This window comes from Hemitrygon akajei, chromosome 12, assembly GCF_048418815.1.
Source record: "Hemitrygon akajei chromosome 12, sHemAka1.3, whole genome shotgun sequence".
NCBI classification, from domain to species: domain Eukaryota; kingdom Metazoa; phylum Chordata; class Chondrichthyes; order Myliobatiformes; family Dasyatidae; genus Hemitrygon; species Hemitrygon akajei.
Window position 1 is genome coordinate 15,056,477 of NC_133135.1, and position 27,930 is coordinate 15,084,406.

The 27,930-nt window shown below is 42.3% G+C and overlaps 1 protein-coding gene across 1 annotated transcript in view; it reads right to left on the bottom strand.

Moving 5' to 3' along the window:
• The window catches only part of LOC140736733 (calcium-activated chloride channel regulator 1-like), a 74,751-nt gene that overhangs the window by 43,915 nt on the left and 2,906 nt on the right, over nt 1–27,930 (bottom strand). The window contains exons 3-6 of the mRNA XM_073062612.1: nt 17,585–17,735; nt 10,203–10,311; nt 6,957–7,122; nt 598–819 (exon numbers count right to left, since the gene is read on the bottom strand). Coding sequence (XP_072918713.1) covers nt 598–819; nt 6,957–7,122; nt 10,203–10,311; nt 17,585–17,735 — 648 coding nt within the window. The remainder of the gene's footprint in view (nt 1–597; nt 820–6,956; nt 7,123–10,202; nt 10,312–17,584; nt 17,736–27,930) is intronic.

Sequence of the window (27,930 nt, forward strand, 5' to 3'; positions counted from 1 at the left end):
CCATGCATTAAGGTTAGCATTCCATGGTTTCACTGAGTGGTACCAAGGACTATCGATTTGAAGAAATTAAGGACAGGAAGCTCAGGTAATAAGATGGTAAAGCTGTCTAACTGATCATTTACATGCATCAGCCAAAGCTCACCCCGTCACTGAATGTAGTCCAACAGGAATATTAAACCCACTTCAGCATTTGCATAAATTTGAAACAAATTGTGACCATATGCTTGTTTCTACACACATACAGTAAATGAAAATGAAATATTATAGACAAAATATTGCACATTTCCCACTCTGAGGCCTCTCTTCAAAGATCAAGTTTGAACTTTAATCGCCATATATATTTACATATCTTAGGAGTTTGCTGTGGTGTGTTCAGGGCAGAAATGTGACAAAAAACAACATTCAACAATTATAACAAATAAAGAATTATATAAAGAATCATATATAAATAAGAATGCTAATGAAGTTAGAAGTTAAAAGATGGGAATGGAATAAAATATGTATAAATAAATAAATATCAGAATGCATTTACAATGTCACTCTCTTGTTAACCTATTTACACAATTCCTCGAATGGCCTGATCATAAAAGACCTTACCTCTTTCATGCTTCCTGATACGTCGAGGACTAAGCAAAGCGCACGGTTCTTGGCCTGTAGAAGTGTGAACGTTGGGATGGTTGAACCAGTATAGGGTGAAGAAATGCTTCTGAAATCTTCTGACTGGCTAATCACATCCCAAGTGCTCCTGTAATTACACATACTGTTCTGCATGTTGGGTGCTTCGGTATTGTGGGTCTTGTCAGTGCAGAATTCGAGCACCTAGAAAATGCATAATGTGTTAAACAGATGAGTAGCTGAAAGGAAGTCCTTATTCAGAAGGTTACAACTGATCTCTAAGACTTATTTCAAAGAATAGCCAGGAGATTATTCCCATTTTATACCTGATAGTTACACTTCAATCAACATCACAAACAATAGGTCACCTGGTCCAAGATAGAAATGTTCCCTTTGACCTTTCCTGTCCATGCAGAGATTTTTGCCCTTCTACACTAATCCCATTTTCCCTCACCTGAATCATATTCTATTTGCCTTTCTTTTAGTGTCTAGCATTGAGTGTACAGTCGTCCCTTGGTATCCGTGGGGGATTGATTCCAGGACCCCACACAGATGCTCAAGTCCCTTATATAAAATGGCGCAGTATTTGCATATAACCTATGCACATCTTCCTGTATACTTTAAATCATCTATAGATTGCTTATAATACCTAATACAATGCAAATGCAATTTAAATAGTTGTTATACTGTATTGTTTCGGGAAAAATGACAAGAAAAAAAGTCTGTACATGTTCAGAACAGACGCAACTATCATAGCTCTTCTGGGAACGCTGATGCTGCCTCGGCATCAGCCAATGCTGATTCTCCCATGATCTTTAAGTTCTTGATGCTGTAGCAATTTACATAGCTAGCCAGCCATTCCTTACTAGCTTTAGACTCCTTCCTCTCGCTCATAACACAAACAGCGAACGAACAATGAACAATGCTCAAACAATGCTGGAGAGAGACTGAGGATCTGTGAAATGGTGGGAGGCTACAGCAGGGTATGCCTATGCATCACTTCATTTGCATGAATTCAGCATAGTGCTCGGCGTGCGACAAATTCAAGTTTCGCTTTTTCGAACTTTCCAGAATTACTTTTTTCCAAATGTTTTCGATCCGCAGTTGGTTGAATCTGCGGATACGGTGGGCCGACTGTATTTAAAGTGGAGGCTGATGGGTATTTAATTAGTAAGGGCATGAAAGCTTATCGGGAGAAGGCACGTGAATGGGGTTGAAAGGGAAAATTAATCAGCCATGACTAAATGGCAGAGGAGACTTGATCGGCTAAATAACCTAATTCTGCTCCTATGTCTTATAGTCTTATGGTCTTATCAGATTTCCCAAAATGTTCAGGATTTTGAGTCAGGGAATATCTTCTTGGAATGGGATGGGCGCTGTTGTTAAGGGTTATGACCTACCCTGTTTAGTTTGAAATATGTTAATTATTAGTCCATGGCTAGACAAAATCAGGAGTGCTTTGATGACTGATGGATAGAGTCACATTGAACAATGTACAATCATCAGCAATAATACAGTTAGGTTAAGGTTACTGATACTGGCAAATTTCTGATTGGTTGATCTGGTAAGGATATACCAATGCACAGGATTGGAGAAGATGGCACTACCGAACATGTGCGATGGCTTATTGGTAGTTAAAAAGTTAAGAAATCCAATTGAAAACATCACTATAAACACCTTTTCTGTGGTAAATTGTGTTAATCTATCACTGCAAACAGTGAGGGGGCAAGTGTTGGTGAGGCAAGTTCAGGAGATGAGCCAAGATGGTGTGCTGCAGAATGATTGCAGATGGAGTGAGCCATTCAGAGATGAGAGGTTGGGGCATTCGAGGGCTGATGTCCATAAAACTGGCCCAGATAGGAGGCTGGATTGCTCTGGGCACCAAGCTGATTTGAAGAGCTTGGGAGCAGCTTCGGGCTCGGCAGAGAAATCTGGGCCCAGGGCCCTTCACAGTAGCTGGGTCCTAGTGTGAGGTACAATCTGGTGTTTAGACATTTTGAACGTCAGCCCAGATCGAAGATGAGAGCCAATGTTGCTTTGTCTCCACGATGTTCCAGGGTGCCTGAGCCTTTCGCCTGCCCTAGCAGACTGAAAAGACAGGGTATCAGGATCCGAGATGACAGGAAATTTTGTTCACTCTCTGTGATGGTCATTCCTCTCTCCATGGCACTGAGGCTATAAAGATTTCTCTGGCTGCTGTGCTAATATGATGAGATGGTAAGTGAGGCTTTGGGCCTACTCCGGGCTGCACTGGTGTTCGGATCTGAGGACTCAATTTGGTTTGGAGTGTTGTTGTTTGCTTCAATTGTTTGCATGATTTATACTTTTTCCTTCTTGCACTAAAGGTCTTAATTTTTATTTTTTCTTTACTTGGGTTCTTTCAGGTTTTTTGCTTTGTGGCTCTCCGTAGACAAACAACTCTCAAGGTTGTATAATATATACATTCTTTGATAATAAATGTACTTTGAATCTTTGTCATTTTGAATCATCAGCAATAAACAGTGAGGTTAATGTCATTGACTCTAGCAAATTTCTGACTGGTTGCGTCACCACCTGGTATGGACGTACCAATGCACAGGATTAGAGAAAACTGCAGAAGGTTATGGACTCAGCCAGCTCTATCCTGGGAACTAGCCTCCTCACCAGTACACAAAGTCCAGGTACCACCTCTAGAGAACCATTTACATGTGAAGTGTTAATTCCAGACCAAACCTGAATCACAGAGGGATGCTCGACAGATATGGAAGGGCTTGAATGCTATCACCTTCTACAAAGTAAAACCCAATGACAAAAAAAGGTTTTTTTTTCCCAGATGAGAGTTCATTTTATGTTTACTATGAGTGACAGAACATGGAGGCACCTTCAGCAGCTTCCACAGTCCCCGATGACCCTGTGATTTCAGTCTTTGAGGCTGGCATATGAACTTCCTTAAGGAGGGTGAACGCATTGAGAGCACTTGGCCCAGGTGGTGTACTGGGCTAAGAACTGAAGACCTGTGCTAATCAACTGGTTGGTTTGTTTACTGATATCTTTAACCTCTCACTATGGCAGTCTGAGATACCCCCCTGTTTCAAGCAGGCTTCAATTATACTGGTGCTAAGAAGAACACAGCAACCTGTCTCAATGACTATTGTCCAGTACCTCCACTATGATGAAGTGCTTTGAGAGGTTGGTGAAGCATATCAACTCCTGCCTGAGAAACAATTTGGATCCACTCCAATTTGCCTTCTGTCACAACAGGACCACAGCAGATGCCATTTCATTGGCACCACACTTGACCCTGGAACATCTAGATGGTGAAGGTGCATACACCAGGATGCTCTTCATTGACCAGAGCTCTGCAGTCAACATTATCTTCCCTTCAAAACTAATCAATAAGCTCCAAGACCTTAGCCTCAATACTTCTTTGAGCAACTGGATCTTTGATCTCCTCACTTGCAGATTCCAGTCTGTTGGTCATAACATCACTTCCACAATCACCATGAGCACAAGTGTACCACAGAGTTTGTGCTTCACCCCTTGCTCTGCTCAGTTATGACTGTGAGGCTAAGTACAGCTCCAATGCCATATTAAGTTTGCTGACAAAACCACTGTTGTTGGCCAAATCAAAGATGGTGACAAATCAGAATATAAGAGAGAGATTGAAATTTTGGATGAATGGTGGTGCCACAGCAACAGACACTCACTCAACATCAGCAAAACTGAAAAGCTGATTATTGAGTAAAGGAGGAGGAAGCCTGAGGGCCATGAGCCAGTCCTCATTAGGGATCAAATAATCAGTAGTGGAGAGGGTCAGTAACTTTAAATTCCTTGGCGTCATCATTTCAGAGGATTTATCCTGGGTTCAGCACGTAACTGTCATTACAAATGAGGCACAGGAACACCTTGGCTTCCCTAGAAGTTTGTGAAGGTTCAGCATGTCATCTGAAACTTTAATAAACTTCTCTAGATGGACGGTGGAGGGTAAGCTGACTGGTTGCATCATGGTTTAGTATAGAAACACCAATGAACTTGAATGGAAAAGCCTACAAAAATAGTGGGTCCAGCCCAGTCCATTTCAGGTAAAATCCTCCGCACCATTGAGCACATTTACACGGAGCACTGTGGCAGAAAAGCAGCATCCACAATCAAGAACCCGCAACATCCAGGCCATGCTCTCTTCTTGCCATAGCCATCAGGAAGGAGATATAAGAGCTGTAAGACCCACACCACCAGATTCAAGAACAGTTATTCCCTTCAACCATCAGTCTCTTAAAACAGAGTGGGTAAATTCACTCACTCAACACTGAACTGATTCCATAACCTATGGACTCACTTTCAAGGACTTTACAACTCGTGTTCTCAATATTAATTAATTAGTTTATTTATTTCTTTTTTTTTTCTTTTTTACCTTTGCACAATTTGATGTCTTCTGCGTATTGTTTGTCTGTCCATCTTTGGTGCAGTTTGTTATTGATACTACTGTGTTTCTTTAGTATTTACTATGAATGCCCACAAGGAAAAGCATCTGAGGATGGTGACATGTAGGTACATTTATAATAACTCTACTTTGTCTTTGAACTCTGGATAGAGGACATCTTTAGAGAGCGGTGCCTCAAGAGGTGGCACCCATCTTTAAGAACTCTCACTATCTGGAGCATGCCCTCTTCTCATTATTACCATCCAGCTGGAGGTACAGCCGCCTGAAGAACCACACTCAATATCTCTATGTTTCATGAACACTACCTCACTATTTAGCTCTTTTTTCTATATTTTATTATATTGTAATTTGTAGTGCTTTTTATATATTGCAAAGCACTGCTGCTGCAAAACAACAAATTTCACAGCATACGTCAGTGCTAATAGTTTCTGTCCTCAACTCTGTCCTGTCCCACTTTTAAAATTGTGCCTCATGTGACAAGATGCTACTTATCAACATCAGATCAGTGTCTAAATTAATCATCCCCCAGAAGCTGGTGAGTAAACTGTACTCATTGGGTCTCAGCATTTCTCTCTGTAACTGGATCTTGGACTTTTTGACACAAAGGTCACAGACAGTCTGTGTTGGCAGCAACATCTCTAGCTCCATCACACTGAGCACTGGCGCCAAAGTGCACCTACATGGCTACATGCTCAACCCTCTGCTGTTCACGCTGCTAACTAATATTTACAGGAGCATCTTTGAGAGTACCCTGACCAGATGCATCACCATCTGGTATGGATTTGCAAGCACTTGAACACAAGATCCAGAAAGGATTGTGAGGACTGCTGAGATTATCGGGGTCTCTCTTCCACCCATCTGAGATACTTATCAGAAACGCTGCATACGCAAAGCTCTTAGCATTGTCAAGGATCCCTCTCACCCATCCCACCATCTCTCTGACCCCTACCATCAGGCGGAAATTAGGACAGCAACTGTTAGGATGGGGAACAGCTTCTCTCCCCCGGCCATGAGATGACTGAACTCCCAACCAGGTCTCTTCACATATAACGTATCAGTAACATTAAGCCACTTATTTTTGACTTGTGTTGTAAATGCATTTTATGCCAAATGTCAATCTTCTGAAATATATTTTGGTATTTGTTAGTTTATTTGTGGTAATATTACTTTATGTGTTCTGTGTGGGTTATATGTAGTGTGTGGTTGAATGTGGAGGAACATGGTTCAGTTTAGCGAGGTATACATGTATACAGCTGAATGACAATAAACTTGAAGCAATAAACCTGATCCTGAAGCTGCTGAGTTCAGGCTGGCCTGGGATATTACCTTGACAATGCTCTGCAGTGATCAACTGTTTTGTGGTGGCGTGTTGGGGAGGAAGCATTAAGAAGAGGGACGCCTCACGTCTTAATAAGCTGGTAAGGAAGGCGGGCTCTGTCGTGGGCAAAGTACTGGAGAGTTTAACATCGGTAGCCGAGCGAAGGGCGCTGAGTAGGCTACGGTCAATTATGGATAACTCTGAACATCCTCTACATAGCACCATCCAGAGACAGAGAAGCAGTTTCAGCGACAGGTTACTATCGATGCAATGCTCCTCAGACAGGATGAAGAGGTCAATACTCCCCAATGCCATTAGGCTTTACAATTCTACCGCCAGGACTTAAGAACTTTTTAAAAGCTATTATTAATGCTTTTTGAGATAGTGATTTAGATGCATATCATATTTTTTACTGAGTTAAGTATTGTATGTAATTAGTTTTGCTACAACAAGTATATGGGACATTGGAAAAAAGTTGAATTTCCCCATGGGGATGAATAAAGTATCTATCTATCTATCTATCTATCTATCTATCTAATACAATGAGCTGCAGGTAGAAAAGTTCATCATCGGTGGGGAAAGCAGTCCGGTGATTCCACTTACATTCTTCAATCCTTGATTATACATTATTGAAGATGATGCATCCTGGTTCTTCTCTGGATAAAATGTACAATATCCATCTGGCAATCCTGTCTTTTTATTAATGGTGCAGTCTGAACAGTCACCACCACTGCAATCTTTAATAACTCCTTTTATCACCTTTGAACACCTGAAAGACCATTGACAAAAAAAAATCAGATTTGTTTCTGAGTGACATTTCTATCATTAACCATTGAGTAATTGTGTGCCAGCTTTATTAGAAAAGGTTGAGAATTGGGATTTCCCTCAGGTGGAAGGTATACATAGAACACAGAAGAGCTCAGCCCAGGAACAGGCACTTCAGCCCACATTGTCACTGCCAAACATGATGCCAAATTAAACAAATCCCATCTGTCTGCACATGATCTCTACCCCCTCCGATGCCCACCAGTCCAAATGCCTCTCCAAGATCACTATTGTATCTGCTTCTATCAGTTTGCCAACAGAGTATACCAGGCACCTACCATTCTCTTTGTTAAAACATCTAACTCGCACATTTCCTGTGCACTTTCTCTTTCTAACATTAAAACTATGCTCTGTTATTTGACATTTTCACCCTGGGAGAAAAAAAAACTAACAATTTACTTTATCTACGCAACACACACACACACAAAATGCTGGAGGAACTCAGCAGGTCAGGCAGCATCTATGACGAGATATAAACAGTTGACATTTTGGGCCAAGACCCTTAATTATATCCAATGAACGTGTCCCATAAGACCATAAGATGATAAGACCTTAAAAGCTTGGAACAGAATTAGGCCTACAGCCTATCAAGTCTGCTCCAGTTTTCTAATCTGGCTGATTTATTATCCCTCTCAACCCCATTCTCCTACCTTCTCCCCGTAGCTTTTGATGTTCTTGCTAATCAAGACCCTATTAACTTACTGTTTATACATACCCAATGACTTCGCCTTCACCGGTGCCTGTAGCAACAAATTCTACAGATTCACCAACCTCTGGCTATAGAAATTGTGATTCCTCTCTGTTCTAAAGGGCCATTCTAATTTCATGTTTTTGAATCAAAAATCTATCAATCTCCATTTAAATATACCTAATGATTTGGCCTCCACAGCTGTCTGTGGCAATTAAGTCCTCAAACATAAATTGCTTATTTTCCTCCACAGATGCAACCTAACCTTTTTAGATCCTCCAGCATTTTGTTTGTGTCCAGACTTCTAGCATCTGCAGGATCTCTTGTGTAACCTATCCATGCAGCTTATAGTTTTATATACTTCTATCTGGTCAGCTCCAGGGGGAAAAAAAAATCACAAATTTTCCAGCCTACACACTTAGCTGATTCAGGCAACAATGTAATTAACTTCTTCTACACTCTCTCCAAATCCTCCCTTACATGTGGTGACCAGAACTGCACACAGTATTCCCAATGTGACCCAACCATGCTTTTATACAGCTAGAACATGACTTAGTGAAAGGTAGAAACATTCAAGGACAAAGAAGAGAGATTTTGCTAGGAGCCAGAGGAATTTGGGGAGGGTACTAAATGAATACTTTGATGGAATCCAGCATAGAGAATAACATGGAAAGACTGTGAGATCAGTGTAGGGCATGTTAATATTAAGAGAAGGTTGATGTTAACATGCATGATGTGTTAGGTCTCTTGAAGAACATTAAGGTAGATAAATCCCCAGGGATGAAATCTAACCTAGACTATTGACACAGGCAAGAAAGGAGATTATTGTATCCTTAGTGGAGATCTTGTCCAAGTAAGTTATATAGATCATAAATGACAAATGTCCCAACACTGATCCCTGCAGAACACCACTAGTCACAGACTTCCAATCAGTGAAACTTGTGGTTCATGTAGACAGAATTTCTTACCCTACCATCGTCAATCCCATGTGCCTTAATCTTTTGGATCAGCCTGCCATGAAACTCCAGAGCAACATCTGCAGAATTTCTTGTGTTGCTGATGCACTAAAATCCATGTGGACAACATTCACTGGGTTCCCCTCATCAATCATCTTTGCCACCTCCTCAAAGAACTCAGCCAATCTCATAATACATGGCTTGCCCTGAACAAATTCATGCAGACAATCCTGATAAATCCTATTTTCCAATAGGAATAAATCCTATACCTAAGAATTCTCTCCAATAGCTTGCCTTACATTGATGCGAGACTCACCTGCCTATATTTTGCCAGATTGCCAATTGTTATTCATAAGCAAAGGCTCAACAATGACTATTCTCCAGTTTTCTGGGATATCACATATAGCTGGAAAGTATACAAACATCTTGTTCAAGGTCACAGCAATCTCCTTTCTTGCCTCTGTCAATAATCCAGGATTGATCCTACCTCTGGGGATTTATCCACCTTAATGTTCTTCAAGACCTAACACCTCATGCTTCTTAATATCAACATGCTCTGGAATATTAACATACCTCGCACTATCTCACTGTCTTCCATGTCCTTTTCCTAACTGGTTACCAAAGCAAAGTGCTTATTTAGTACCACACCAACTTCCTCTGGCTCATGGCATAAAGGTTCTCCTTTGTCCTTGAATGGTCCTACCTTCTACCTAGTATCACTTTCTCTTTTATGATATGCATATACACTACAGATGTTCCTTCTGTTACATCAGGGACTAACTATGTAGTAGGAAATTGGTTTGCAATCATTAATAAAAGTCTTATTAATGTATGCACATCTACAATCCAATAGAAAGTTCTGGTCAATTTGTGCTGAACAGCTAGATACTTCAACACAGCCATAATTACAGCATAAACACAATAGATTCTGCTGATGCAGGAAATCCAAAGTAACACAAACATGCTGGACTGATGAAGGGTTTCAGTCTAAAACATCGACTGTTTATTTTTCTTCATAGTTGCTGCCTGACCAGCTGAGTTCCTCCCACATTATGTGTGAAGTAACATCAGTTAATATTCTAGTAATATTAATAGGCTGGGAAGAATTTCAACACCTTGGTTGTCAGTTGCTATCAAAACTAAGTGCTTCATATCCTTATGCCAGAAAAAGCACAGATTAAATCTGCAATAAATTAGCCAGTGCTAGAAATTCTCAGAAGATCCATCAGCATTGTAGAGAAGGACAGCTGGTAAACAGTGAAATTATATCAGCACAGGGAAATGATAACTATAAAAAATAATGATGCAAAATTAGCTGGGTTGGGGGAGGATGGAGGTAAATTGACTATGACATGCAAGAAAAAAGTTAAAGTGCCTTACCTTGTTGCCTCAATGATTCCATCACTAGATCTGTAAAAGGGCTCCTGATCATCATATTCATTAAATACACCCCACTGGAGATGGGCCCATTCATGAACAAACAATCGTTCTGTATGAAAGGAAGTGTATTTGTTCAATACAATGCAATAATTTTTTAAATATTTTATTTTGAGATACTGCACAGTAACAAGCTTTTCTGACCCAACTATACCCATGCAACCAATTACCCTACTAACCCACACACCTTTCCTCTAAGAGGACCACAACCCTCTCATTGGGTTTTGAGGATTGCATGCCTCAATGACCCAGAAAGCTATGCTGGATGGAATCAGGGCTTCATGCTTTAGCTCTTGGTAGGTTCACCCATGCCATGCAGGTCAAATGGTAGAGGCCAGATTAAGAATGGTCCATCGGTCCTTCAGTTTTGAGGTTCAGCTCAGGGCTAACAACCCTGATGGGTAAAACAAAATTGTTACAGAAACAGCAATAAAGATTCCTTCTACATCTGGCTGTGATAGTATTCCAGAGTCTCCACCTGGGACTTGCATGACTGATAATAGTGAAAACCAAAAGGAAGCTACTGACATGAAGAAGGAAGCCCCGAACAATGCCAGAAATGGAGGACGTTCATTGTTTCCCTAAACACTTGTGGCATAATGAGCAGTAAAAAAAATTAAACCACACATCTTTGGAATGTGGAAGGAAACCACAGCACTAGAGGAAACCCATGCAGTCATGGGAAGAGCTACAAATTCCTTACAGACAGTGGCAGGATTTAGTAAGGGGATATTAGCTTACTCTGGAATATGCTGTCCTAAAGTTCGCTAACATTAGGGTGCTAATCTGTTGGAAAAATATCACAAATTTGTTTAAAAACTGAAAACCTTTCTAACTCACTGTCAGTCTCATCCATTTTCTGACAATAAAGATAAAGATCAGCTTTATTTATCACCTGTACTTTGAAACATACAGTGAAAAGTGTCATTTTGCTTCATCCAAAGATGTGCTGGGGCAGCTCATATGTCTCACCATGCTTGCTGCACCAATATAGCATGGCCACAACTCACTAACCCTAACCATACATCTTTGGAATGTGGAAGGAAATTAGAAAAGCCAAAGGAAACCCATGCAGTCTTGGGGAGAATATACAGACTCCTCACAGACAGCAGAAAAACTGAACCCGGTTCGCTGGCATTACAATAGAGTTACATGCAGGTTGTTAGCAACACTTTTCAGAATGTTTAGTTATTGGTATGATATTTCTCCTATCTCTTATTTCTATAACATAGAAAAAGGGACATCTTACCCATTGTGTCTATGCCAAGTCTCAGGTGAATACTATCGGTATTTCCCCATTCCCAATCCACTTCTCACATATTAAATATGTGATATGATTAAATATTCCCATTTCAGCTTGATACAGCTATAAAGCACAACTGCTTCCAAGGTCAGTACAGTCAACAAAGATGTCTTAATGTGTTTAACCAAACTATCACTGCTTAAAACTGATGGAAACCACACCGATTGTGGTTGGAAGCACCCATGTAGGATACCTCAGAGGAAGCGAAGGTGCAAAGCAGGGTTACAAGCACATTTAAGGAAAAGGGGTTTTAAACTCCCTATACCAACTATCTTGCTGGCAAACATGCAGTCTCTGGTGAATAAAATCGATGATCTCAGATCGAGGGTGCTAAGTCAAGGGACATTAGGACCAGGTGTGTCCTTTGTTTCGCGGAATCCTGGTTAACCACTTCTGTACCAGATGCAATGATTCAGATCGACGGGTTTACTATACACCACCAGGATAGATCTAAAGAGTGTATCAAAAGCAGAGGTGGAGGAGTATGCCTCATGATCAACTCTTCTTGGTGCACAAGTATATCAGTACTGTCCCAATTCTGCTCACCAGGCCTGGAATATCTAGCAGTAAAGTATCATCCTTTTTACCTACCACGGGAGTTCTCTGGGGTCATTCTGGTTGTAGTTTACATTTCACCTCACGCCAAAGTCAAGCAGGCTTTAGATGATCTGAGCAATGGGATCAACATGCACGAAACAGCACACCCTAATGCCTTCACCATCGTTTTGGGAGATTTTAACAAGGCCAGTCTAAAAAAAATCACTAAGCAACTACCATCAACAGATCACTTGCAATACCAAAGGAGACAACACACTGGACCGTTGCTACACCACCATCAAGAATGCCTATCATCCTATTCCACACCTTCACTTCAGGAAGTCTGGTCACCTAGCTGTACTTCTACTCCCTGAGTATAGGCAGAGACTGAAGACTGCAGTACCAGTAGTGAGGACCAAGGTATGGACAAGGGAAGCACAGGAGCACTTACAGGACTGCTTTGAATCGGTGGACTGGACTGTATTCAGGGATTCATCTTCGAACCTGGATGAGTATGCTGCAGTTCTTACTGACTTCATTAAAACCTGTGTGGATGAGTGTGTGCCCACAAAGACTTACTGTACATTCCCAAACCAAAAGCCGTGGATGAAGCAGGAGGTATCTTGTCTGCTGAAGGCTAGATCTGTGACATTCAAGTCTGGCAACCTAGGCCTGTATCAGAAAACCAGATATGATTTGCAGAGGGCATTTCATGGGTGAAGAGACAATTTCGAATGAGGTTGGAGGTGACATTGGATGCACAGCAACTCTGGCAGGGTTTGCAAGAAATTAATTCTTACAAAGTGAAACCCAATAGCACGAATGGCAGCGATGCTTCACTACCAGATGAACTCAATGCCTTCTATGCCCACATTAAAATGAAGAACACAAATGCAGCTGTGAAGATCCCTGCTGCACCTGATGACCTTGTGATCTCTGTCTCAGAGGCCGATGTTAGGCTGTCTTTAAAGAGAGTGAATCCTCGCAAGGCAGAAGGTCCCAACAGAGTACCTGGAAAGGCTCTGAAAACCTGTGCAAACCAACCAGCTGGAGTATTCAGTGTCATTTTCAACCTCTCACTGCTACGGGCAGAAGTTCCCACTTGCATCAAAAAGGAACAATAATACCAGTGCCTAAGAAGAATAATGTGAGCAGCCTTAATAACTATTGCCCAGTAACACTCACATCGACAGTGATGAAATGCTTTGAGAGGTTGGTCATGACTAGACTGAACTCTTGCCTCAGCAAGGACCTGGACCCATTGCAATTTTCCTATTGCCACGATAGGTCAATGGCAGACACAAACTCATTGGCTCTCCACACGGCTTTAGATCACCTGGACAACACAAACGCCTACGTCAGGATGCTGTTCATTGACTATAAGTCAGCATTTAATACCATTATCCCACAAACCTTAATAAGAAGTTGCAGAACCCGAGCCTCTGTACCTCTCTCTGCAATTGGATCCTCAACTTCCTAACCAAAAGACCACTATCTGTGCAGATTAGTGATAACATATCCTCCTTGCTGATGATCAACACTGGCACACCTCAGGGGTGTGTGCTTAGCCCATTAATCCACTCTCTAAATATACATGACTATGTGGCTAGGCATAGCTCAAATGCCATCTATAAATTTGTTGATGATACAACCATTGTTGTTAGAATCTCAGGTGGTGACGAGAGGGCATACAGTAGTGAGTGATGCCAACTAGTGGACTGTTGCCACAGCAACAACCTGGCACTCTACATCAAATTTAAGACGAAAGAGCTGGTTGTGGACTTCAGGAAGGGCAAGACGAAGGAACACATACCAATCCTCCAAGTGGGATCAGAAGTGGACCGAGTGAGAAGTTTCAAGTTCAAGACCTCTGAGGATCTAACCTGGTCCCAACATATCAATGTATTTATAAAGGCAAGACAGCGGCTAAACTTCATTAGGAATTTGAAGAGATTTGGCATGTCAACAAATACACTCAAATACTTCTACAGTTGTACCGTGGTGAGCATTCTGACAGGCTCAAACACTGTCTGGTATGGAGGGGCTACTGCACAGGACTGAAAGAAGCTGCAGAAGGTTGTAAATCTAGTCAGCTCCATCTTGGGTACTAGCCTACAAAGTATTCAGGACATCTTCAGGGAGCGGTATCTCAGAAAGGCAGCATCCATTATTAAGGACTACAGCACACAGAGAACACTTTTCTCACAGTTACCATTAGGCAGGAGGTACAGAAGCCTGAATGCACACGCTCAGCGATTCAGGAACAGCTTATTCCCCTCTGTCATCCAATTCCTAAATGGACATTGAATGCTTGGCCACTACCTCACTTTTTTACATACAGAGCATTTCTGTTTTTGCACATTTTTAAAATCTATTCAATATACACATACTGTAATTGACTTATTTATTATTATTTTTATTTTATTTATCATTTTTTTCTCTCTTCTATATTATGTATTGCATTGAACTGCTGCTGCTAAGTTAACACATTTCATGCCACATGCTGGTGATAATAAACCTAATTCTGATTCTCATTCTGACATAAGACCACAAGATAACAACCTTGTTATTTTTGCACCTTTCCAAAATCTGCCTCCCAATCTGCTCCTCGGTATCTCTGCTGCTACCTGGGGGCCTGTAGAATACCCCCAGTAGAGTAACAGCTCCCTTCCTGTTACAGACTTCCACCCATACTGACTCAAAAGAGGATCCTGCTACATTACTCACCCTTTCTGTAGCTTTAATAGTAACCCTGACCAGTAATGCCACCCCTCCTCCCCTTCCCCCCCCCCCCCCACTATCCCTTTTAAAGCACAGAAATCCAGGAATATTGAGAATCCATTCCTGCCCTGGTGCCAGCCAAGTCTTTGTAATGGCCACTACATCATAATTCCATGTATGTATCTAAGCTCTCAGTTCATCACCTTTGTTCCTGATGGTTCTTGCATTGAAGTACAAACACTTTAACCCTTCTAGCTTACTACTTTTACACCCTTTATTCTGCTTCTCCTTCCTCAAAGCCTCTCTATATGTTAGATCTGGCTTTACTCCATGCACTTCTTTCACTGCTCTATCGCTCCAGGTCCCATCCCCCTTGCAAATTAGTTTAAACCCTCCCGATCCATGCTAGCAAACCTACCTGCAAGGATATTGCTCCCCCTCGAGTTCAGGTGCAACCTATCCAATCTGTACAGGTCCCACCTTCCCCAGAAGAGATCCCAATGATCCAAAAATCAAAAACCCTGCTCCCTGCTCCAACTCCTCAGCCATGCATTCAACTGCCATCTCCTCCAATTCTTACCATCACTATCACGTAGCACTGGCAGCAATCCTGACAATGCCACCCTTGAGGTCCTGTTCTTCAGCCTTCTGCCTAGTTCCCGAAACTCACACTTCAGGACCTCATCCCTCTTCCTGCCTATGTCATTGGTCCCAACATATATCACAACTTCTGGTTGCTTTCCCTCTTGTACCAGGATGTCATGCACCCAGTCAGAGACATCCCGGACGCTGGCACCCGGGAGTGTGTCTTCCTCACGTCCACAAAATCTCCTGTCTGCTCCCCTGACTATTGAGTCTCCAATGACGGCAGCTCTCCTCTTCTCCATCCCATTCTTCTGCACCACAGGGTCAGACTCAGTGCCAGAGACCCTGCCACCGAGGCTCACACCTGGTCGGTCATCCTCGCCAACAGCATCCAGGACAGTAAACTTATTATTCAGGGGAATGGCTACAGGGGTGCTCTGCATTATCTGTCTACTCTCCTTCGCTTTCCCCCTTCGGACTGTCACCCAACGACCTGCTTCCAGCAGCCTAGGTGTGACTATCTCTCTGTAGCTCTCAACTATGACTGCCTCATTCTCCCTTATGAGTCGAAGATCATCCAGCTGCTGCTCCAGATTCCTCACACAGTCTTCCAGATTGCCCAGCCGCATGCACTTCTGGCAGATGTGACTCTGCGGGAGAGGGGTGTTCCCCCAAGACTGCCACATCTCACAGGAGAGGCACATCACTGTCTCAGGAAGCATTGTGAAGACCAACTGGGAACAAACTCGTCCTCCGCCTCTTCTCGTCAAGCCGTTCGAGTCAAGGCCTCAAATCACCACCCCTTCACTGGCCGCTTTCCACAGGCCGCTCCACTTAAGCTACCCCTCTATTTGTCTGAGCTTTTCAAACTGCTTGGTCACCTGACCTCGATTGCCCAATCAGCTGCTTTCTGTTGATTCTGATCCATTCAAATCTTGATTGTCTAATCAACGGCTTTCTGCTGAGCTATTCAAATCTTGATTGACTTGATTGCACAGTCCAACTGCCAAAACTGCCAGAATCTCTCGAGTCAAAGCCTCAAATCGCCGTTCCTTCACTGGCCCACTCACTCACTGGCCGCTTTCCACTTCCCTCAATCCTGAAGCCATGGGAAGTAACTCTGCGATATCATTGCATCTCTGTATTTTGAATCCTCTCCCCATCTAACTAATTGTTTGCCCATTTATTTCTTCCACTAAAATACATGACCACTTTCCAACATTGTATTTCATTTGCCACTTCTTTACCCATTCCCTTAAACTATCTAAGTCTCTCTGCAGGCTCTCAACACCACCTGCTCCTGCACCTATCTTTGTATCATCAGCAAAGTCAGCCACAAATCCATTAATACCATATGTCTGTCTGTCTGTCTGTAAATCATTGACATGCCCCAGATAAACTCCAACCTGATTCTTTGAGATTGGAGGTGTGTGTGTGTGTGGTGAGGGGGATGGGAAAGGGGTTTGTTACATTGTTCATGTCTGGTATATGTTGTCTCCGTGTAGTACTGCTGAACGTAGTGGGTGAGCTTGCTATGTTGGCCTCAGAATGTGTGGTGACACTTATTGGCTGCTCCCTGAACATCCTCAGATTGTGTTATTTGTTAATGCTAAAGACACATTTTTCTATATGTTTCGATATACATGTGGTTAACAATAAAGAATTCTAAATCCAAGTCCCATCACCTACCTAGATTACTAACATCGGTCCCATTCCCCATTCATCTAGCTTGCACCTTATTAACACCCAGCAACTCCAGCGTAATCCCCCTGACACCCACCAAACAAAAGTGCAATTTCTGCATTGTAATGCTTTCAGTTTCTGTCACTAAAAATCACATTTCTGAATGTTTAAATACTGCAGTGATATGTCTCATTTCTCTTAAGGGGAGATTTGGCCCAGTGAGACAGCACCGGCTCTCAGATTAGCACCATTAGTATTTCCACATCCCTGATCCACTTTTCCATGTCCTAGTCAAGCGCCCCCTCAACTCCATCCTTATTCTCTTGTCACCCACCTCAATAAAGGGTGGTTTATATGTGGTCACTTAACTTACCACCCAGCACAAGTTTTTCACCAAAATCTCTGACTTCCTACTTTTTTCCCGGGTTGCTGTTACTGGAAGCCTAGATACAGTTTCATCAGATTCAAAACATATGCTTCAAAGATGTTAACTTACCCTTTTTACCATAAACTTTAACCAGACTGTCGTTTAGTAGGAAGTTTGGCGTAAGGTGAATGTAGAGGCCCTTCTCCCCACATCCTCCATACTGCAGGGTGTATGGAGTGTCTCCGTACAGAGGATTGGGTTCAGCAATGATCACATTTGCCTATGAAATACAATTGCACTTTTCCACGTTAAAACCCATGTAATAGTTGCACTGTAATAGTTGCAATCCATACAACTGTGAGCGTAGAGTTGTAATGTAAGAAATATGCATTGGATAGAATTTATAATGATATTTTCCAGATCTTTATTTGTAAAGCATTCATTATTTGACATTTGGACATCTCCGAAGACCAGGCCATAAGACCATAAGATACAGGAGCAGTATTGAGCCATTTGGGCTATCGAGCCTCCTCCGCTATTCAAACACAACAGTTTTATTATCCCTCTGAATACCATTCTCCAGTCCTCTACCATAACTTTTGATGCTCTTCAGAATCAAGAACCTAACAACTCCGCTTTAAATATACCAATGTTTATTGTCCTCCTTGAGCTGCCCTTGATAGGCAGTTGAAGGCTACCATCTTGAATCAGTGCAGTCATTCTTTGTTCTGATGCATATCTGCAGATGGTGGTTTTCTTACCCGGCTGTTTTCCTTCTACTACTTGGTTGCTGTGCCATGCTTTGTTAAAGTCAAAGTGGTCAAGGTAAAGTCAGAGTCAAAATGAAATTTATTATCAGAGTACATGTCACCACATACAACCCTGAGATTCATTTTCCTTGGGACATGTTGCAAATCTATAGAACAATAACTGTAAATCGGATCAATGACCAACAAATTGTGCAAATGCAAATATAAATAAATAGCAATAAATAATGAGTATTGTTATGAAGGATGAACAGCTTTGATGGGCAGCAGGGTGCAGGGTTGCCCATGTCCCCTCCCCCAGGAGAATCACAAACTGTTACTGTTACCACACTGGTAATGAGAGAGAAAGAGATGGAACAAAAACATGCCAGAACATCTGCTACTGATAAGAGAGGGGAGAGAGACTTGTTGTTCCACCATATTATGACTCCTGAAAGACTTATGGCTCCAGAGAGGGCTGTTTACTTGGTACCATTCTGTTCATTAAAATTCCTCAGTGGACAGCCGGAGTGGGCTGGTTTGATGGACTAAGCCATTCAAAACTGATTGACACCTGAGACCCCGTGAGTAGGGATAAAAGTGAGGTCTGGGGAGACAACCCTCAGACGCACCAGGAGACACACTAGTGAACACTGCTTAAGTGTTGGAACCCACGAGAAGGTGTGGGGCATCGGAGACCGAATGAAGGATTGGTCAATTTTAACTCACAGTGTTTACAGTGAGGCCGGTGGGGGCTTGTGTGTGTGTCCACCCTTGCCTGGGTGACGAGTCCACCATAGAAGAATGGTCTAGCTAAAGGACAGAGGGGTCATACCTGAATGGCCACAACAACACATTGACGGATCAAGAACGTAAAGGAAGGTTTGACTGACTGTAGCTGTCACTGTTTGCTCGCCCTCTCTCTGTCTCCCTCCAACGGTTACAACAAAAGAACCAACAACTACCTCAGCCTACATGAACTGAACTGAACTTTATACTTTCCCATGATAATTCATTATCCCCTAGACAACAATAGAGCTTGTTTATTATTGATTATTATTATACCCACACTTTTAGGTTTAGTATTGCTAACGTGTATTATCTGTATATTTGCATTGTTGATATTGATTTGTATATTTTACTAATAAACACTGTATTGGAAATAGTACCAGACTCCAACGGATACTTCTATCTTTGCTGGTAAGACACCAAGTTACGGGTACATTACAAATTGGGGGCTCATCTGGGATTTGATTACCAAATTAGGGGGCCAGTGAATTGGGCTATAAGTCCATTATTTGAGCTGGTTGCATGGGTAACCAGATGGGAAACCAGCAAAGATGGATATAGACAAATTTTTAGAAAGCCCGACTTTGAATGCGCTAGAGGACACCACAAAGACGGTCTTGGTGGATATTGTGAAATGATTAAATCTCACAGAGGTGAAGTCGTCAATGAAAAAGTGGGAGATACAGAGGGCCATAGCCCAGTATTATATGGACAAGGATGTGTTTTCAGCTGGGGTATTGGATCTGTTCCCTGAAAAGAAACCAGTTGTTGGGGTGGTTCAGTTAGAGATGGAAAGATTAAGGTTGGACGTGGAACAGAAGAAAAGGGAGTATGAGCTCCAGCTAAAGGAGTTAGAGGCGAAAAGGGAGCGAGAAAGAGCTGCATGGGAGAAGAAAAAAGCTGAAAGGGAGATAGAGGAAAGGGAAAAGGAGAGGGATAAGCAGCATGCGCTGGACATGGAGAGGTTAAAGCAACAGGGAAAAGACCAAGGGGAAGGCTCAAGAGAGGAGAAGTTTAATGGTAGTAGGGATTTTAGGTTAGTACCTCCGTTCGAGGAGACAGATGTTGATAGTTACTTCTTGCATTTTGAAAAGGTGGCAGTGAATCAGAAGTGGCCCAGAGATCAGTGGGTGGCATTGTTACAAAGTGTATTAAAAGGGAAGGCTCAACGGGCATATGCAGCGTTGTCCAAGGAGGAGTCTGAGGATTATGAGGAAGTAAAAGAGGCTATCCTTCGGGCCTATGAGGTGGTACCTGAAGCGTATAGACAAAAGTTCAGAGATTTAAAGAAACTATGGAATCAGACATATGCAGCGTTTGCCTATGAGAAGGTTGTGCTCTTGGATCACTGGTGTGCTGCAGAAAAGGTGGAAGAGGATTTCCATCGTTTCAGAAAGTTAATTCTGATTGAGGAATTTAAAGGTTGTGTTTCGGATAATATCAGGATGTATCTGAATGAAAAGACGAATAAGTCTATATCGGAATTTGCCAGGTTCGCAGATGAATATGCCCTAACCCACAAGACAAGGTTTTCCTCAAATAAGAGTTACCAGAAAGGCAGTAGGGACGGTAAAGAAAGTCCACTGGCTAAGGTAGAGAATAAGCCGGGAGCTAGTGGTAAAGGTGGGGAGGAGGACAAGCCGGCTGGCAGGAAGGTTCCTGGCTTGACCTGTTATAATTGTGGAAAAGTTGGTCATATTGCATCTAAGTGCTTTGCTCTGAAGAAGGAGACAGGAAAAGGGAAAACGGTAGTCCCTACAGGGTGTATTGAGTCGATCAGCAAATCGACGAGGAAGGCAAAGGTAGATGGAGTACGAGAGGGGCGTGAGAAATTTATTTCAGAAGGGACGGTGTCTGTGAAAGGAGAGACCCCAGTTCCAGTGAGAATCTGGAGAGATACTGGGGCTGATCAGTCATTGATCCTAAGTAAGGTGCTAGATTTTGGTCCTGAAACTGGAGAGGTGGTATTAAGAGGTATAGGAAAAAGGACAGAAGCTGTACCTTTGCATGGGATCATTTTAAAATGTGACCTGCTATCTGGACCAGTCGAAGTAGGGGTGCAGTCAGAATTACTGAGAGACGGCGTGGACGTCCTTCTTGGTAATGATTTAGCAGGTGGTGACGTGTGTTCAGCAGTGAAACTGACAAGCAAGCCTGTGAGTGCTGAGGACCCGCCCCTGGATTCTAAGATCTATCCCGCATGCGCAATCACTCACAGCATGTCGAGAAAGGCGGCTGAGAAAGAGGACAGTTTAAATGAGTCCAGTGTTGATTTGGCTGAGATGTTTTTACCGACCCTTTACCAAGAGGGGTTAGAGGATAGTAAAGCGGAGAATAGGGAGGTGAAAGAGAGTAAAGGAGAGGAGGCAGACCTACCCTTAGCCAAGAGAGAATGTATAGAGACACAGAGTAAAGATGAGTAACAGATAAGGCAGTTAGAAGGTCCAGGGTTGGACATGGATGATCTGTCTGGCTTGACAGAGCAGTTTGAAGTTGAAAAATTTAAATGTGTTCCTGGTAATGATATAAGGGCAGTCCTAGATGAAAAGGATACCATTACCTTGAAGGAGTCTGCTGGGTTAGCAGATGAAGTTGTTTTAACCCGCAGGGTTGAGTTTACTCCAGATGGGAGTTGCCCAGAGAGTAACTGGGAGGATCAGGGGAACTTAGAATTTGAAAAGGGGACAGGTATTGAAAGCCTAGGAGAGGTAGATGTCCCGTTTGCTTGTGTTCAGATTGTTGAAGTACCTGTGGAGTCACAGGGTACTGAACCTAGTATTGAAACTCAGGAAAAGTCTGAGGTATCTGATTTAGTTGAAAAGGAATGCAGTTCTTTTGGGTCAGATGGACTTGGTTCAGTGAAGAAAGGGTTAACCTTGGTACCAGTGGAAAGTGAGAATTCTCAGTTGTTTGTGTTAGAAGGTGTGTTAAAGGTGAATGATGAAATGAAAGGTGGTGATGTGAATATTACTGAAGGAGAAGAGATAAGTGTTCTTAAATTGAATAAAAATTTAAAGTCTGGATTGGTTTTAGAAGCAGTAACCATGCTGAAGGAACAATGGCTTGTTAGCAAGGTGCCTGTGAATCAATTACAGTTTGTTTTGGAATTTAAAGGTAAACAACTCGCTGATGTTATTAAAGGAGGTGATTTGGACAGAACCAAAAGTGTTGTTTTGACAAAGAGGGATCACTTGCAGATGTTAAACTGAAAACAAATAGAATGAAAGATCCTGAAGATAAAATTAATGACTTGCTCAAAAATAAAGAATTGTGTGGAAGTTCAGAAAATGGGCTAAGTTTGGAAAACATTGGTGATAAGATAACTCCTATGAGAGGAGTATGTGAAAGCCTATTTCACACTGGTGAGCAAGCTAACCATGTGAGAGTTAAGTGGAAAAGGGACAAAGGTTGACAAAATGCCACTTTGAAAAACAAGATCTGGTTTTGAGGGAATTCGACAAAGCATGTAAAAGATAAAGACAATATCATGGAAGATTGAATGTTAAGTTTAAAAGTAAAATAGAGATTAGTATTTGCACAGACTTTTGTAATGTACCACAGTATAATCACACATGTGTTGTTCACATTTTGTAATATACATTTAAGCTAAGATCACAACCCTTGTTATTTGTTGGCTAACAAAGAGAAAAAAAAATCAGTGGTTATTAAATTGGAGTCTGAAGCTACAGGAATTTATTAAGATACAAGATATTAAGATACAACATATTAAAGGGAGTGACAATGTAATCGCTGACTGTTTATCTAGATGCTAAGTTGACTGTATATCTGTATTGCTTTGTAGTTAAAAAACACTTCTGTATTTTGTTAGATTCTGTAATTCTGTAAGACGCTGTATTAGTTAATTTTCCCCTTTGGTGAAAATTCCTAGAAGGATGGGGGTGTTACAAAGGATGAATAGCTTTGATGGGCAGAAGGGTGCAGGGTTGCCCATGTCCCCTCCCCCGGGAGAATCACAAACTGTTACTGTTACCACGCTGCTAATGAGAGAGAAAGAGATGGAACAAAAACATGCCAGAACATCTGCTACTGATAAGAGAGGGGAGAAAGACTTGTTGTTCCACCATATTATGACTCCTGAAAGACTTATGGCTCCGGAGAGGGCTGTTTACTTGGTACCATTCTGTTCATTAAAATTCCTCAGTGGACAGCCGGAGTGGGCTGGTTTGATGGGCTGAGCCATTCAAAACTGATTGACACCTGAGACCCCGTGAGTAGGGATAAAAGTGAGGTCTGGGGAGACACCCCTCAGACGCACCAGGAGACACACTAGTGAGCACTGCTTAAGTGTTGGAACCCACGAGAATGTGTGGGGCATCGGAGACTGAACGAAGGATCGGTCAATTTTAACTCACAGTGTTTATAGCAAGGCCGGTGGGGGCTTGTGTGTGTGTCCACCCTTGCCTGAGTGACGAGTCCACCATAGAAGAATGGTCTAGCTAAAGGACAGAGGGGTCATACCTGAATGGCCACAACAACACATTGACGGATCAAGAACGTAAAGGAAGGTTTGACTGACTGTAGCTGTCACTGTTTGCTCGCCCTCTCTCTGTCTCCCTCCAACGGTTACAACAAAAGACCCAACAACTACCTCAGCCTACATGAACTGAACTGAACTTTATACTTTCCCATGATAATTCATTATCCCCTAGACAACGATAGAGCTTGTTTATTATTGATTATTATTATACCCACACTTTTAGGTTTAGTATTGCTAACGTGTATTATCTGTATATTTGCATTGTTGATATTGATTTGTATATTTTACTAATAAACACTGTATTGGAAATAGTACCAGACTCCAACGGATACTTCTATCTTTGCTGGTAAGACACCAAGTTACGGGTACATTACAAATTGGGGGCTCATCTGGGATTTGATTACCAAATTAGGGGGCCAGTGAATTGGGCTATAAGTCCATTATTTGAGCTGGTTGCATGGGTAACCAGATGGGAAACCAGCAAAGATGGATATAGACAAATTTTTAGAAAGCCCGACTTTGAATGCGCTAGAGGACACCACAAAGACGGTCTTGGTGGATATTGTGAAATGATTAAATCTCACAGAGGTGAAGTCGTCAATGAAAAAGTGGGAGATACAGAGGGCCATAGCCCAGTATTATATGGACAAGGATGTGTTTTCAGCTGGGGTATTGGATCTGTTCCCTGAAAAGAAACCAGTTGTTGGGGTGGTTCAGTTAGAGATGGAAAGATTAAGGTTGGACGTGGAACAGAAGAAAAGGGAGTATGAGCTCCAGCTAAAGGAGTTAGAGGCGAAAAGGGAGCGAGAAAGAGCTGCATGGGAGAAGAAAAAAGCTGAAAGGGAGATAGAGGAAAGGGAAAAGGAGAGGGATAAGCAGCATGCGCTGGACATGGAGAGGTTAAAGCAACAGGGAAAAGACCAAGGGGAAGGCTCAAGAGAGGAGAAGTTTAATGGTAGTAGGGATTTTAGGTTAGTACCTCCGTTCGAGGAGACAGATGTTGATAGTTACTTCTTGCATTTTGAAAAGGTGGCAGTGAATCAGAAGTGGCCCAGAGATCAGTGGGTGGCATTGTTACAAAGTGTATTAAAAGGGAAGGCTCAACGGGCATATGCAGCGTTGTCCAAGGAGGAGTCTGAGGATTATGAGGAAGTAAAAGAGGCTATCCTTCGGGCCTATGAGGTGGTACCTGAAGCGTATAGACAAAAGTTCAGAGATTTAAAGAAACTATGGAATCAGACATATGCAGCGTTTGCCTATGAGAAGGTTGTGCTCTTGGATCACTGGTGTGCTGCAGAAAAGGTGGAAGAGGATTTCCATCGTTTCAGAAAGTTAATTCTGATTGAGGAATTTAAAGGTTGTGTTTCGGATAATATCAGGATGTATCTGAATGAAAAGACGAATAAGTCTATATCGGAATTTGCCAGGTTCGCAGATGAATATGCCCTAACCCACAAGACAAGGTTTTCCTCAAATAAGAGTTACCAGAAAGGCAGTAGGGACGGTAAAGAAAGTCCACTGGCTAAGGTAGAGAATAAGCCGGGAGCTAGTGGTAAAGGTGGGGAGGAGGACAAGCCGGCTGGCAGGAAGGTTCCTGGCTTGACCTGTTATAATTGTGGAAAAGTTGGTCATATTGCATCTAAGTGCTTTGCTCTGAAGAAGGAGACAGGAAAAGGGAAAACGGTAGTCCCTACAGGGTGTATTGAGTCGATCAGCAAATCGACGAGGAAGGCAAAGGTAGATGGAGTACGAGAGGGGCGTGAGAAATTTATTTCAGAAGGGACGGTGTCTGTGAAAGGAGAGACCCCAGTTCCAGTGAGAATCTGGAGAGATACTGGGGCTGATCAGTCATTGATCCTAAGTAAGGTGCTAGATTTTGGTCCTGAAACTGGAGAGGTGGTATTAAGAGGTATAGGAAAAAGGACAGAAGCTGTACCTTTGCATGGGATCATTTTAAAATGTGACCTGCTATCTGGACCAGTCGAAGTAGGGGTGCAGTCAGAATTACTGAGAGACGGCGTGGACGTCCTTCTTGGTAATGATTTAGCAGGTGGTGACGTGTGTTCAGCAGTGAAACTGACAAGCAAGCCTGTGAGTGCTGAGGACCCGCCCCTGGATTCTAAGATCTATCCCGCATGCGCAATCACTCACAGCATGTCGAGAAAGGCGGCTGAGAAAGAGGACAGTTTAAATGAGTCCAGTGTTGATTTGGCTGAGATGTTTTTACCGACCCTTTACCAAGAGGGGTTAGAGGATAGTAAAGCGGAGAATAGGGAGGTGAAAGAGAGTAAAGGAGAGGAGGCAGACCTACCCTTAGCCAAGAGAGAATGTATAGAGACACAGAGTAAAGATGAGTAACAGATAAGGCAGTTAGAAGGTCCAGGGTTGGACATGGATGATCTGTCTGGCTTGACAGAGCAGTTTGAAGTTGAAAAATTTAAATGTGTTCCTGGTAATGATATAAGGGCAGTCCTAGATGAAAAGGATACCATTACCTTGAAGGAGTCTGCTGGGTTAGCAGATGAAGTTGTTTTAACCCGCAGGGTTGAGTTTACTCCAGATGGGAGTTGCCCAGAGAGTAACTGGGAGGATCAGGGGAACTTAGAATTTGAAAAGGGGACAGGTATTGAAAGCCTAGGAGAGGTAGATGTCCCGTTTGCTTGTGTTCAGATTGTTGAAGTACCTGTGGAGTCACAGGGTACTGAACCTAGTATTGAAACTCAGGAAAAGTCTGAGGTATCTGATTTAGTTGAAAAGGAATGCAGTTCTTTTGGGTCAGATGGACTTGGTTCAGTGAAGAAAGGGTTAACCTTGGTACCAGTGGAAAGTGAGAATTCTCAGTTGTTTGTGTTAGAAGGTGTGTTAAAGGTGAATGATGAAATGAAAGGTGGTGATGTGAATATTACTGAAGGAGAAGAGATAAGTGTTCTTAAATTGAATAAAAATTTAAAGTCTGGATTGGTTTTAGAAGCAGTAACCATGCTGAAGGAACAATGGCTTGTTAGCAAGGTGCCTGTGAATCAATTACAGTTTGTTTTGGAATTTAAAGGTAAACAACTCGCTGATGTTATTAAAGGAGGTGATTTGGACAGAACCAAAAGTGTTGTTTTGACAAAGAGGGATCACTTGCAGATGTTAAACTGAAAACAAATAGAATGAAAGATCCTGAAGATAAAATTAATGACTTGCTCAAAAATAAAGAATTGTGTGGAAGTTCAGAAAATGGGCTAAGTTTGGAAAACATTGGTGATAAGATAACTCCTATGAGAGGAGTATGTGAAAGCCTATTTCACACTGGTGAGCAAGCTAACCATGTGAGAGTTAAGTGGAAAAGGGACAAAGGTTGACAAAATGCCACTTTGAAAAACAAGATCTGGTTTTGAGGGAATTCGACAAAGCATGTAAAAGATAAAGACAATATCATGGAAGATTGAATGTTAAGTTTAAAAGTAAAATAGAGATTAGTATTTGCACAGACTTTTGTAATGTACCACAGTATAATCACACATGTGTTGTTCACATTTTGTAATATACATTTAAGCTAAGATCACAACCCTTGTTATTTGTTGGCTAACAAAGAGAAAAAAAAATCAGTGGTTATTAAATTGGAGTCTGAAGCTACAGGAATTTATTAAGATACAAGATATTAAGATACAACATATTAAAGGGAGTGACAATGTAATCGCTGACTGTTTATCTAGATGCTAAGTTGACTGTATATCTGTATTGCTTTGTAGTTAAAAAACACTTCTGTATTTTGTTAGATTCTGTAATTCTGTAAGACGCTGTATTAGTTAATTTTCCCCTTTGGTGAAAATTCCTAGAAGGATGGGGGTGTTACAAAGGATGAATAGCTTTGATGGGCAGAAGGGTGCAGGGTTGCCCATGTCCCCTCCCCCGGGAGAATCACAAACTGTTACTGTTACCACGCTGCTAATGAGAGAGAAAGAGATGGAACAAAAACATGCCAGAACATCTGCTACTGATAAGAGAGGGGAGAAAGACTTGTTGTTCCACCATATTATGACTCCTGAAAGACTTATGGCTCCGGAGAGGGCTGTTTACTTGGTACCATTCTGTTCATTAAAATTCCTCAGTGGACAGCCGGAGTGGGCTGGTTTGATGGGCTGAGCCATTCAAAACTGATTGACACCTGAGACCCCGTGAGTAGGGATAAAAGTGAGGTCTGGGGAGACACCCCTCAGACGCACCAGGAGACACACTAGTGAGCACTGCTTAAGTGTTGGAACCCACGAGAATGTGTGGGGCATCGGAGACTGAACGAAGGATCGGTCAATTTTAACTCACAGTGTTTATAGCAAGGCCGGTGGGGGCTTGTGTGTGTGTCCACCCTTGCCTGAGTGACGAGTCCACCATAGAAGAATGGTCTAGCTAAAGGACAGAGGGGTCATACCTGAATGGCCACAACAACACATTGACGG